Raw genomic sequence first — 12,838 nt, forward strand, 5'->3', positions numbered from 1 at the left:
ATTCAATTAATAAATTTGAAAATTCTTGCACAATAGGCATAATACATAAAATTTTCAAAAGTGCTTAAGTGGCTTAGGAGCCTAAGTCCCATTTTCAAAAGTGAGTTAGGCACCATTATTAATAATCATAATACATTTCCCACCTTCAATCCACTTCGTCTAAAATGAGTTTGTTACTCCTTCCCTTTAAATATTTAAAGGGGATGGAGACTACCAAAAGTGAAAAGTAGTTGGTCAACAATTATTAGCAATCCTTAGCAGCACCATTTGTTAATAAGAAATAAAATGAGACATTTATTTCCTGCAACCACGAAACCTGGGCCCTCATTTCACCACTGAAATTTATAAACATTATAAAGATGTTTTACTACTTAGATACTGTTTAATTATTTTGAAAACAAAATCTCATCTGGAATATTTTTTATTATTGGTGTAGCTGGTAGTGCCGCTCATAAGTTAGACTTGCCTGACACTTCCCACTATAAGGCCCTGTCTCCAGTTGCTTATAACATTACCAAACCTTAACTGTTCAAGCTGAAATTTTCTATGCTGGGTCTTTGCCACAGGTCACATTTTTGTGGAAAGTTTCAACTTAAATGGTGTAGCTGTTTCTGAGAACAAGTTTAAGGAAATATCCAGTGTTTTGCCATATTAAAAATAATTCTTACAACCATTTAGTTGAGAAAATCTGGTTCCTCCATGTTTTGGGGCAGGGACTTGAAATTTGAAGGGGGTTCATACTGGTGTCAAAGATTGGTCATGGTATTAACAAAGAGACTTAGAAACAATACTTTCACATCTTATATCTACTTCCCACCCGGAATTTGTCAAAAACAGATTTTGAAAATGCCTGAATACCTTGTACAACATTATCCTCCTGGTGAGTAAACTAAAGTTCCTTGCGGCAGATCGCTTGATAGATAGAAGCTGAAAAACCATTGGACTGAATAGAATGGGACTATTCCCTTCATACTTAAAACTTGTTTGTGCTTGGTACTCGATTTGCTAAATTGGCTCCCAATTCTGCTGTATGTTTTCCCATCTACAAGAAAACATGTTCCAGGCCGTCTATCTAAATCCCATAAGGATGTTCTCTGTCTTTCTCAGCATTTGTAATTATTCTTGAACAATTAGTCTTAGCCATTCAAAATGAACCAAAAGTTGTAAGTTTACATCTAAATGAAATATACCACAAAGCCATTCTATATGCTAATGATATGTTGCAGAATCTTCCAATAAAGTTCTATTTGCAGTTATCCAAATAACTTCCCAATAATCTCGGATTACAAAGTTAGGAGTCGATTTTCAAAAAAGTTCTAAGGTATTCAAGGTAAAATTTTCAAAAAAGCCAACGTGACTTAAAGACCACAAATACCATTGAATTTCAGTGGGATTTATGCTCCTAAATTTACCAGGTGCTTTTGAAAACCTCCCACTGAATTGGGAGAAATCAGACATTCTTCCTTTGAATGTACAGTATATTGCAAATCTACTTTGTTCTATTGTATGCCCACAAAGTGGATCCCTAAGGGAATAAAATGTTTAGAGTTAAAAGATATACCAGCTATTGACTCTCCAGTTTCTATTAGCCAGTCCAACCCAATGTTTAAATTAATCCAATGTTGAATGATGGCACTCCTGAAGGCGAACATGGTAAGCATGTTTAGAATTAGGGTTGGCAAAAAAATTTCATAGAAACAGTTTTTGTGAAATTTTTCTGCCAAAAGTGTCTGCTTTCTGTGGAAAATGTATGTTTTTTGTTGTTGAAAATAAAAATGTTAGAAAATAAAAAAAAATCAGCTCAGGTCAATAGGCCTACTTGTGCTTAAAGTTAAGTGCTTACAAGATCAGTGCCTAAATATTTATTTTTTTAAGGGTGCATCCATAAATAGGATGTTGGAATAATAAAGAATGTCCCAAATTTATCCAAAATAGGTCTCAATGCAGCAAGGTTCTTTAACTGCACCAGATGTATTCAGGATACACCTGTTTATCAAATTCTGTCTAGCTACATGTTGTTTTTGAAAAAAAAGTATCAGTCAACAATAGATGGTTGGACTGCCAAAGACAAATGTCAACCAGAGCCCAGTTACAAAGACTTCTTGTTAAAAAGTTATAATGAGAAACCTAATGGAGTCCACACAGATATTTCTAATGGCATGAAAAGTAACAGTGTGAAATATTACGCTAAAGGACCCCTTCCTTTTTGAGTAAAGCAGAAACGTATGCACAATTCTGAGGCCATTTTATAACACAACCCTTTAAACATAATGGCATCATTAGGCACCACCACAGAGAGTAATACTCTTTCCATGGACGTTTTTAAACCATTCTGTAGAACTCTCTATAACAAGGATATTATTCACTAATAAAGTCTGTAGGATTGTTTAAAATTGTGTAGAAATTTTTTCACCCCTTAGCAGAGAACCAGCGCAAGTCCTGTGCACTGCTTACGTGCTGTATTGTTTGCACAGGGGTGAATACATCACTGTTGAGGAAAGGTTCTATAGAATCTAGTAGACAATGGTATTTTGAGAGATTAAAAGGATCGTGGGTGGTGCCTTAAGTCTTACTTTACCCCTCTGCACAAGAGTGAATTTCATGCATCAGGAATAAATCACTTCTAGTACAGCCTAGTTTATCCACCCTATAATTTACTTTCAAAGCAGAGTACCATTCTTGAATGTCCTGTTTAATTAATTCACTAGCATAATAACATTTTTACATTCTCTTACAATTGTGAATGCTTTTAAACTCTTGGACTCAAATTTATGTACACTGGTACAAATCTCATGCACACAAACCTACAGGAGAGCAGGACATGATCCCTGAGTCCTCAATCTAATTTAATATATATATATATATATATATATATATATATATTTCATTCCAAGTAAATTTTCTGTTGACTACATTAGTTGTCTGCAAAAATATCTTTCATTCATGCACTGTAGTATCTAAAATTAAAAATCTGCTGTACATGGTGTACAAAGCTAAAAATACAGCTTGGGGTCGCAGTGATGACATGAGGAACTAGTGTCTCTGTTGTGGTTTATAGTGATGTCACCAGAAGCTCTTGATGTATTTATAGCCTTATAATTCAAAGTCTTACTACTTACTGGACTGTATTTTATATGTAATTCAGTTACCTTGCTATCAATCAGGAATTGTGTGTGTAATCTTCTATAATCACTGCAGAGGTCTCTAGAAAACAAAATAGTTCAAAGCAACTTGTACTTCAAAGGATGTTGCACACATTTGTACGGTTTGGTTGTATTTCCCAGAAATGTCCTTTGCATTCGCTTCTCTCTCCCTTTCCCTAGTCTGACTCCTGGAGAACTGCTGGGTGCGTACAGCTGCTGCACATTCAGCTAATAAGGAACAACAATATGTGCCCATATTGAATGTTTGGCATTCACTCTTGTGCCTTCTGAAAACTCTGTTCTTGAATTTGATGCAAAAATCCTTCCTGACTGTGGCATTCCAGGGTACAATCCAGACTAGTGAGTAGCTCTGTCACCCCTGCCCTGTAACCTGGGGCACCCTTTGCAGTACCTTGCTGCTCACAAACAGCCTCCGGCATGTAAATTACTCCCAGCTATGTCTGTGTGTGTGCTGCAGCCGGCTAGCCACAACTTGGCTCTTACCAACCTCAAAAATGACCACAGGGTGACCCCAATACATTTCCACTCTTAGATTTTCCCCCAGAAATGTATGTCCTGTACTGTCAAACCCTCTCCTGGGCAGTACAAATACATTCAGTCTGTTACTCCTTTAAGGGAATTATATGCACACAACTTGTTACCCCAAATGCAGTTATCCAGACACTTCAACTTGAACACATCTGATTAGATAAAACAGGAAAACAAGTTTATTAACTTCAATGAGAGAGATTTTAAGTGAGTACAAGCAATGAGGCATAAAAGTTAGAAATGGTTACAGGAAAAATAAAGATGTTCACTAATGCCTAACTTAACAAACCTATTAGATTGAAGCAAAATTTCTCACCACATGCTCCAGCAGATTACTGATCAAACTCTCAGGTCAGGACCCTTCCCCAAGAGTCCAGTGCCTGCTTTCTTTGTCTCTTCAGGTGCAGTGAATGTGATAGGCAGGGAAGTGCCTTGGGGGGTTTTTCCCTCTTTTTTTATAGCTTCAGTCCCCCTCTTGAAAAACATTTCCAGCTGAGACCCAGGATGCAGAGTGTTTATGTGGAAGGATATTTCCTGTTGTTTTTTTTCACCTGTTTAAACTTCCTTTGTCTTCCTTTCCTTCCGGATGACTCTGTTTACTGCTCAAATGCAAATTAAGCAGAGCACACATCCCTTTGTTTAGGACAGACCTGTTTGCCAACTTCTGTTCGGACAGGGCTGTGGAACATGTGTTAATAATATCATACAGGGAAATCTTATAACTTCACAGTGTTGCCACACATTTTACCAGGACAGTGCTGACCAGCATATTATGAGTTTTTAGATGATACCTTACAAAGCATACTTTGTACAAAGATTATTACAGTACTGTGTTGGGTGTGAATACAGGGTGTATTCTGTCACACTAACCCATTTAGATTATTATCATCATCAGTAATGGTCCTAATTAGCAAAGGGATGAAACAGGCAATGTCATTGAAAGCTATTGGAACTGGCTTATATATTTGCTTTTCCAATACTGTAGGGCCTGGTTATTCTGTTCCAACTTGCAAATTCTCTTTTCTCAACCAAGCTAACAAACCTTCCGAATACTAAGTTATAATCATGATAAGTATTTCCTCCTGAAAGATCATTTAGTGTGTAAATTTTTCACATGCCCATCCTAATTAGATAAAGTAAGCTCAAGATAATCAGCTCTGACTGTTAAATACACATTCCTAGACATGACAGGTTTCAGAGTAGCAGCTGTATTAGTCTGTATTCGCAAAAAGAAAAGGAGGACTTGTGGCACCTTAGAGACTAACCAATTTATTTGAGCATAAGCTTTTGTGAGCTACAGCTCACTTCATCGGATGCATTCAGTGGAAAAACTAACCCGTTTAGTGGATGCATTTCCACTGAATGCATCCGATGAAGTGAGCTGTAGCTCACGAAAGCTTATGCTCAAATAAATTTGTTAGTCTCTAAGGTGCCACAAGTACTCATTTTCTTATTCCTAGAAATGCAACTTAACTTTATGCACACAATCTAAGCTCTCCAAGCCTCCAACTTTATTATTCCTTAGCTGAGAGAAGCAGCAGGGTAACTTAAAAAGCAGGCTATAACATACCTACTCATTTTGTTTTCAGGCCTCCACATCCCATCCCTGTGAGTGCAAGGAACCCAAGACCGGGCCTATTGTTTTCATTTCTGTTAAATTAGACTTGTCTTGTAGCTAAGCAGTTCTGAGTTTAGAGTTTTCAGCCTTATTTTACAAGACTCTATTGTGTAAGGTCATAGTCGTGTATTCACATTTTTTGATAGTATTGTGTTCAGAATATCAGTCCATGGGCAAGATTATTGGCTAGTGCAAATTGGTGGTACACGAATTTATACCAGCTGAGGAACTTGCCCCTTTCTTTGTGGAATCTGGGTACGTCTACATTGCAATAAAAAGCCTTTGGCAACAAGTCTGAGTCCAGGTCAATTGACCTCGGGCTTGCAGGGCTTGGCCTGCTGGGCTGAAAATTACCATGTAGATGCTCAAGCTCAGACTAGAGTCCATGCTCTGAGACCACCCCGCTCCAGCCTGAGCCCAAACATGTACATTGCAAATTTTAGTCCTGCAGCCCAAGTCAGCTGACCTGGCCAGTCACGGCCATGCTGGGGGGTCTTTTATTGCAATATAGATGTATCCTAACTAAAGGATTTTTTTTAAAGAGCCAGGTTTGCTGTGATTTTTTCCATCCCTCTGTCCATGCTCATATGTAGATGTCAATATACTCATCCCTGCTACTTCCACAATTCTGAAGTGACCCAAAGCTACATGAGTTTGTGATTTGCTCTGGGGGTATCTGATGGACTGAACTACAATTCCCTTAATGATGTGATTGAACTGAAAAAAGTAAATATGTTAAGAGAGAGATCTGAACTGTAGTAATTTGATTAGTTTATGGACTAAGAGAGAAAACATTCAGGATGGTATGGGAAACGAGTTTGCTGAAGGTGTCTGACTTTGAAGACAGCTAAAAGCACTTAAGCGTGAACTTCTGCCCCTGACTAGCAGTCCAGCCCAAGCCCTATACAGCACTTAAGTCTCACTTAAACTCTCCAACTAGAGCTTAAGTGGAACTGAATCAGTGCATAGGTTGTGCTGTCCCTCTGCATAGGGGTGAATTGCAGCAGAGAAAAGCTAAGAACTGCTCTGTAGCGAAACCTGCACCTGAGAGACACTTGAGAAGTCTGGAAATCAGTTCTCTCTCCAGAAAAGGTCATTCTATTTCCAACATCAGCTCTTAAAAACTTCAGCTGTTTGAGTGTATTTCTTCTTTAAGAAGGCTGTTATGATGGTCCTCAAGAAGGCTGTACATATTGGGCGTGCCATTGTATTAAAATACTATGTTCTTATTTGATGGCTGAGAACAAGCTGAGTCAATTTTCTCCAAAACAGGTGGGTAGTAATTAGGGTAGTGTGTCCCCAAATGTGCTTTGTACTCCTGTAAGAGGACCCAAAGTACTAGCTGGGGGCCTGCAAATTGTCTTAAGCTTTCCTGTGGTTTAAAACTGAAGTATTTGATGTTAGGGTGTGAGGAAAGCTTTCAGAATGTGAAATGAACATAACCAAAGCAGAGATGTCAGCCTGAGTTTGCAGAGAGCCTGAAACAATAGCTCTAAAGTGTGTATTGTCCCATTCATTTGAATGGGTGCTTACTCAGATGCTAGCAATGATACTTTAAAAGTAACATCGTAAAATATTTCCTTGCTGATCAAAGCACATAAGAAAGGCGAGGAAGATCTATGCCACTATTTTATCAGAAGGGAGTGTATGGAGGATTAACTGGAAGCGTGTGGCAGTCTCGTACATTAAGAGGTGTCGGCTTTAACAGCACATGGAAAGTGTGTGTGTGTTGGCAGGGAGAGCACAACTGATTTCATTTTTCTGAAAGAGGATCAGCTTTCAAAAGTTTGGGAAACACTGAATTGGAGTAAGAAACATATCTGTGAGGGTTTATTGTATTTTATTGCATTATTTATTTATAGGCATTCCTCCAGCATTCATCACTGTAGTAACTCTTTAGTGCAACGATGTTTCTTTTACCAGGGGATTTGTTCATTGTGTCTCAGCAGACTGGAACTTTTGAGAACTATTTAAGAGTTGCTGAACTTCACCATTACTAATAAATCTTACCAGAAGCTTTGAAAATGGATGCTATTTAAACTGCAACTTTTAAAAGAATAAACTCTACCATTGTTTCCCTATTCCATGCACATGCCTTGGGTCTGATTCCCAAGGGTAAGCCTGTTGGATTCTCGCTTTATAGAAACAGTAAGGGCTGTGTTATGCAGCCTAACAGAAAATGTATACATGGTAAACAAGCTTGAAAACAAGAACTGCCTAATGCGTATATGGAATAGAAACATTTCACACAAGCCTAGGCAACGTTACTAATACTTTTAAGGAGAATGACTTTATGACAATTTGGGGTAATATTGCTGAATCATGAGAGCCCATCTCTTCATACTGAAAGTACCGCAACTGTGCAGAATGATAGAAATTTAAATTAGCAGGCTTTTGATATTGGTAGTCAAATGGCAGCGGTGTAAAGGGGAACAGAGGTTTGGAATAAACCCCAGGGGGAAAGAATTAGTGGTTAGAAGGCAGATGAAGTGCCCAAAAGCAGGAGAATAAATGAATGTATTCCATGGGTATCACCTCCATATGTGTGGATACAGCATCCATTTCATTTTCATTAAATCTTGGAACACTGGGGAAGTTCCAGAAGACTGGAAGAAACCTGATGTTGTGCCAATATTTATAAAGGGTAGACAGGATGATTCAGGTAATCATAGGCCTGTCAGTCTGACATTGATCCTAGGCAAGATAATGGAGCGACTGATACAGGACTCGATTAATAAATATCAAGGGAGGGTAATATAATTAATGCCAATCAAAATGGGTTTATGGAAAATAAATCCTGTCAAACTAACTTGATATCTTTTTTTTTTTGGTAGATTACAAGTTTGCATGATAAAGATGATAGTGTTGATGTACAATATTTAGACTTCTGGTACCGCATGACATTTTGATTAAAAAAAGATATAAAATTAACATGGCAGACATTCAGTGGTTTTAAAGTTGGCTAACTGATAGGTCTCAACATGTAATCATAAATGGGCAATCACCATGAAGTGGGTATGTTTCTATTAAGGTCCTGCATAGATTGGTTCTTGGGCCTACCCCGTTTAACATTTTTGCCAATGACCTGGAAGAAAACATAAAATCATCACTGATAAAGTTTGCAGATGACACACAAGTGGGGGAGTGGTAAATAATGAACAGGGCACTTCACTGATACAGAGCGATCTTGATCACTTGGTAAACAAGTCACAAGCAAACGATGTGTTTTAAGACAGCTAAATATAAATGTGTACATCTAGGAACAAAGAATGTCAGCCATACTTACACACTGGGGGACTCTATCCTGGGAAGCAGTGACTCTGAAAAAGATTTAGGGATTGTGGTGGATAATCAGCTGAACACGAGCTCCCAGTGCGACGTTGTGGCAAAGGGCTAGTGCAATTCTTGGCTGTATAAACAGGGGAATCTTGAGTAGGGGTAGAGAGGTTATTTCACCTCTGTATTTGGAACTGGTGTGATGGGTGCTGAAATACTGTATCCATTTTGGTGTCAACAATTCAAGAAGATTGTTGATAAATTTGAGAGGGTTCAGAGAAGAGGCAAGATGATCACAGTGGTCCCATCTGGTTTTGGAATCTGTGAATATATATTACTGGACTTGTGTCAAAATTGCTTGCACAGCACATCTTGTTTTCTGTGTTTGTCTGCTTACAGGCCTAAAGGAGCTTTTATGCAACAGCTAATCTAGAATACTGGGTTGATGCGAAGGCCCAGATTTCAGGGAGGTCTCTAGTTCGACACATGTTGCTTGCTGGGCTGATGTCAAGGCACAGCGCTCCGTAAGGTCACTAGTACAGCAACATTAACACACTGGGCTGATGTTAAGGTTACTTGTCACATGTCAAGGGACTGGCCTCAGTGACACCAGTGGCTCCGTACTTTTAGCATGGGCTGACGTGAAATTGCTGGTCTTCTGGTTACTGGCTCAGAAGAGTGAAATCTGTGTGTGCGAGAGAGAGAGAGAGTTTATGGCAACTGGCCTGTGACCATGAAGCTAACTTCCAGAAGAGCCCAAGATAACCACAAACCTCAGAGCAAAATGCAAACTCTCTTCTTTGACCTCTCAATTCCTCAATAACCTGTCCAAAAGTACATATCCCTACAGTATGGAGAGGGAAGGCACAAGAGAGAAACAGAGACTTTCATGAACACATTTCAATAAATGTGTAAGGTCCTGGCCATGGTAAAAAAAAAAAAAAAACCCTGGAAAATCTCAATATTCTCTCATGAATGTAATAGGGTAGAAAATCATCTGTGTGAGTTGTCTGAAAAATCTGTTATTGAGGCAAATCACTGGCATGTCTTTGCTGTGGTGTTTGTCAGGCGCTTCATTTTTTGGTTTTATTTTGCAGCAAGCCAGAAAACCTTATGATGTACGAGATGTTATTGAACAGTATTCTCAGGGTCATCTCAACTTGATGGTACGAATCAAAGAGTTGCAAAGAAGGTATGGCATAAAGTTCACTATCCTAAATGGTAAATGTCTGTGAAGAGGATTCTGATAAGCAGGGCAGTCGGGTGGGGATGAAACAATTTAAAGGATTGTAAATGGCAAGTAGGACTGCAAAATTAAAGAAATATTGTTTGATATAATTCACAGTAAAGGTTTCTATTTTGAGAATTAAAAAAAAAAAACTTAAATCATTAAGAACCATTGATCAGAACCTAGTTATTTGTATTGCTGTAGTGGCTACAGAGCCCAATTATAGACCAGTATCCCCACTGTGCTAGGCACTATACAAACATAGAATAAAAAGACAGTGCCTGCCCCAAGGATCTTATAATCTAAGAAAAGATACTACAGATGGATACAACAAAACAAGCATCAGGAAACTATGAGACAGTACTGATCATCATAAAAAGCAGTGGTCATTGCTAGAATCTATAAAATAGCTAAAGCACTAAGATACTCATAGAGGGCTGATATTTTCCTAACTTCCAAGGCCAACTTTGGATCAAATGAAGTTGTTCATTTGTACTGCAAAGCAGAATTACTTGAATATTGCAACCTGTTATTTGGAGAAGAGGTTTTTCAACCAAAGAAAGTGAATATTCTGTTTAAATCTGAGGAAAGAGTTATCTTCTGCTACGAAAAATATAATTTCTTTCTGTTTACAGGTTGGACCAATCTATAGGGAAGCCATCTCTTTTTATTTCTGTCTCAGGTAAGATAATACATTTTAATTCCTGTAATTATATGTAGACTATCAGAGACATGCTTGAATTAAAAAATGTCTGCTGCATAAATATATGACTAAGAACCACAAGAATGTGTAAGGTGCTCAGGTACTATGGTGATGTGTGATATATTTTTCTTTATTTTACACATGTGGGAGTTGAACCATAGAAAGGTTTAGTGGACTTGCCCAAGGCAGCACCATAAATCAGGAGCCCTGACTCCTCGCCCCCTGCTTTAATCATTATACTACACTAAATAACAGGCTACAATTAAACCTCAAAATGTGAGAGAGATGCCTGGAATAAAGCTGATTAGAACATATTTTTGTGAAAATATTGATGAAAAATACTTTTCATTACTTGTCAAAGTTTCAGAAATTGCCAGCCAGTTCCAGCCTGAAGTTAGGCACCTGAATTCATATTTAGCCACTAGCACCTCTGAAAACTTGGTGATTTTTATTTAGGCACCTAATATTAGGCATCCAGTTTTTGAAAATGTTGGTTTTTAATCTCCGTCTGCCTCAATTACTTCAGCCTTAAATTGGAGATTATTTTCAGAGGGGTGTTATGAAGCTAAAATCGAACATCGTCATATAGAGCTTTGACTGGAAATCATAATAGAAGTGCAAAGTATTAATAGTATTTCTTTGTTTTGAGATGTGGTTCACATACATAGATATCATCTGCTTGGCTGCTGAGAGCTATTTGTTAATGTCATTTCCAGTTTTAAATGTCTAGAAAAAATGCAGATAAAACATCCTCCATGAACATTATCAACATGGCTGTAGAGCTTTACATTGTGCCAGGTTGTTTTTTCAACTGTAATTAGAAACATACACTAAATTAGGAACAGTTTAATTCTCTCAGTTAAAAGCATAAAATTAAGGTTGAAAGTGCTCTAGACTAAACAGCTATTAAAAACCTTGGCTTGGACTAATGCTATAAAAGAAACAAAAGCTACTTTTATGAAATAAAACTATCATTCTAGCAAAGGTGTTCAATTAGTCTGCACTGGTGAGCTAGTTAGACACCTTGTGTTGTGGCTTAATGCTATATTGTTATAACACTGTGTATTCATTTGAAAAATATGCCTTGCTCCACAGAAAAAAGCAAAGACCGAGGGACTAACACGATTGGTGCAAGGCTGAACAGAGTGGAAGACAAGGTAGGCCTGAGTTAGTAGTGGTAGTGGATGGAGATGGTCCATTACTGAACAGTGCTGTGTTTCATAGTATTCAGGAAAAACGTATGGCTTAAATTGGAGTAACATGCTGGCTTTTCCAAGTGATGGAAAATAATTTTAACACTGAAAGTTGCATTTTCTTCATGATTGTTTTAACAGCACAGATGAAGAAATCAGGCTTTTTAATTGATCTCAGTCTCTTTTGTTACTCACTTGGTTTTTGATTTTTAATGGTATGTATTACACATGTCTCAATGTTCTACTTCCTTCCTTCCTCCATGATAGATAAAAGGCTCTGTTCCTTTAATACTCTGGTATATTACAGTCCCAAGATTTCTCTTTGATCATTGCTCTGTTGTTTATATAACTCCACCTACTATTCCTTAGAGAGAGTGGGAGCAAATGTTGTTCTGTCCTGGTTTTCATTCTTTATGACAAATGGAGTTTTTCCTTTCAAGAGATGTGAAGCCAGGGGAGAAAAAGCTGTTCTATAATCACAAATTAACAGTTAAGTGCTTTGCTGCAGCCCTTTATTTCAATGCTAGCTGCGCTTGATGAGCTAGACAGAAAGATAGAGATTTATGTCAAATTCAGAAATATAGAATTGCCTATGTTTGTTTTAAGGATAGACACAGAGTTAAGAGAATCACTGATTGGAGCCTTCACCCGTCTCTCATAATAAATCTGTTTGAGGTTTTGCAAGGGTTCTTTTAATTTTATGATCATTTTCACTCACTTGTTCAGTTTTCTGGTTTGGTTAAGACTAGAAGTACAATTTGTGAAGTATCTTGAGCAAAGAAGCTCTCACGGTACTTCTAGCACAATTGGAAACAAGATAGACTAATTATCTCATGAGAGAACTTGGTTTTGCTTTAATTTCCAGTCCACTTTTGCAGACCAAAGTGGTTTGGTCAAGGCATCCAAACTTCCAGGTTGCTTAGGCAACACCTAATCTGTGGAGATTCACCAATGACTTGTTTGTTTCTCACATGGTTCTCCATCATGCACTACATAAATGTAAATGATCGTGCTCAGAGATTTACTTCTGCATAGTGTTAGTAAATGGTGTTTTAAAGAAAATATGTGGATTGAAGACTTAGGGGTCGGATTCGGAGACGATGCATGACAAGGTGTGTACTAAGCAAT

The 12,838-nt window shown here is 37.9% G+C and overlaps 1 protein-coding gene across 3 annotated transcripts in view; it reads left to right on the forward strand.

The window, feature by feature from the left end:
- The window catches only part of KCNQ1 (potassium voltage-gated channel subfamily Q member 1), a 534,726-nt gene that overhangs the window by 379,370 nt on the left and 142,518 nt on the right, over positions 1 to 12,838 (forward strand). For all 3 annotated transcript variants that reach the window (XM_077820034.1, XM_077820035.1, XM_077820036.1), the window contains 3 exons: positions 9,684 to 9,778; positions 10,450 to 10,496; positions 11,613 to 11,674. In XM_077820034.1, the coding sequence (XP_077676160.1) occupies positions 9,684 to 9,778; positions 10,450 to 10,496; positions 11,613 to 11,674 (204 nt within the window). The remainder of the gene's footprint in view (positions 1 to 9,683; positions 9,779 to 10,449; positions 10,497 to 11,612; positions 11,675 to 12,838) is intronic.

The sequence above is a fragment of the Eretmochelys imbricata genome, chromosome 6 (assembly GCF_965152235.1).
Source record: "Eretmochelys imbricata isolate rEreImb1 chromosome 6, rEreImb1.hap1, whole genome shotgun sequence".
Lineage (NCBI taxonomy): Eukaryota > Metazoa > Chordata > Testudines > Cheloniidae > Eretmochelys > Eretmochelys imbricata.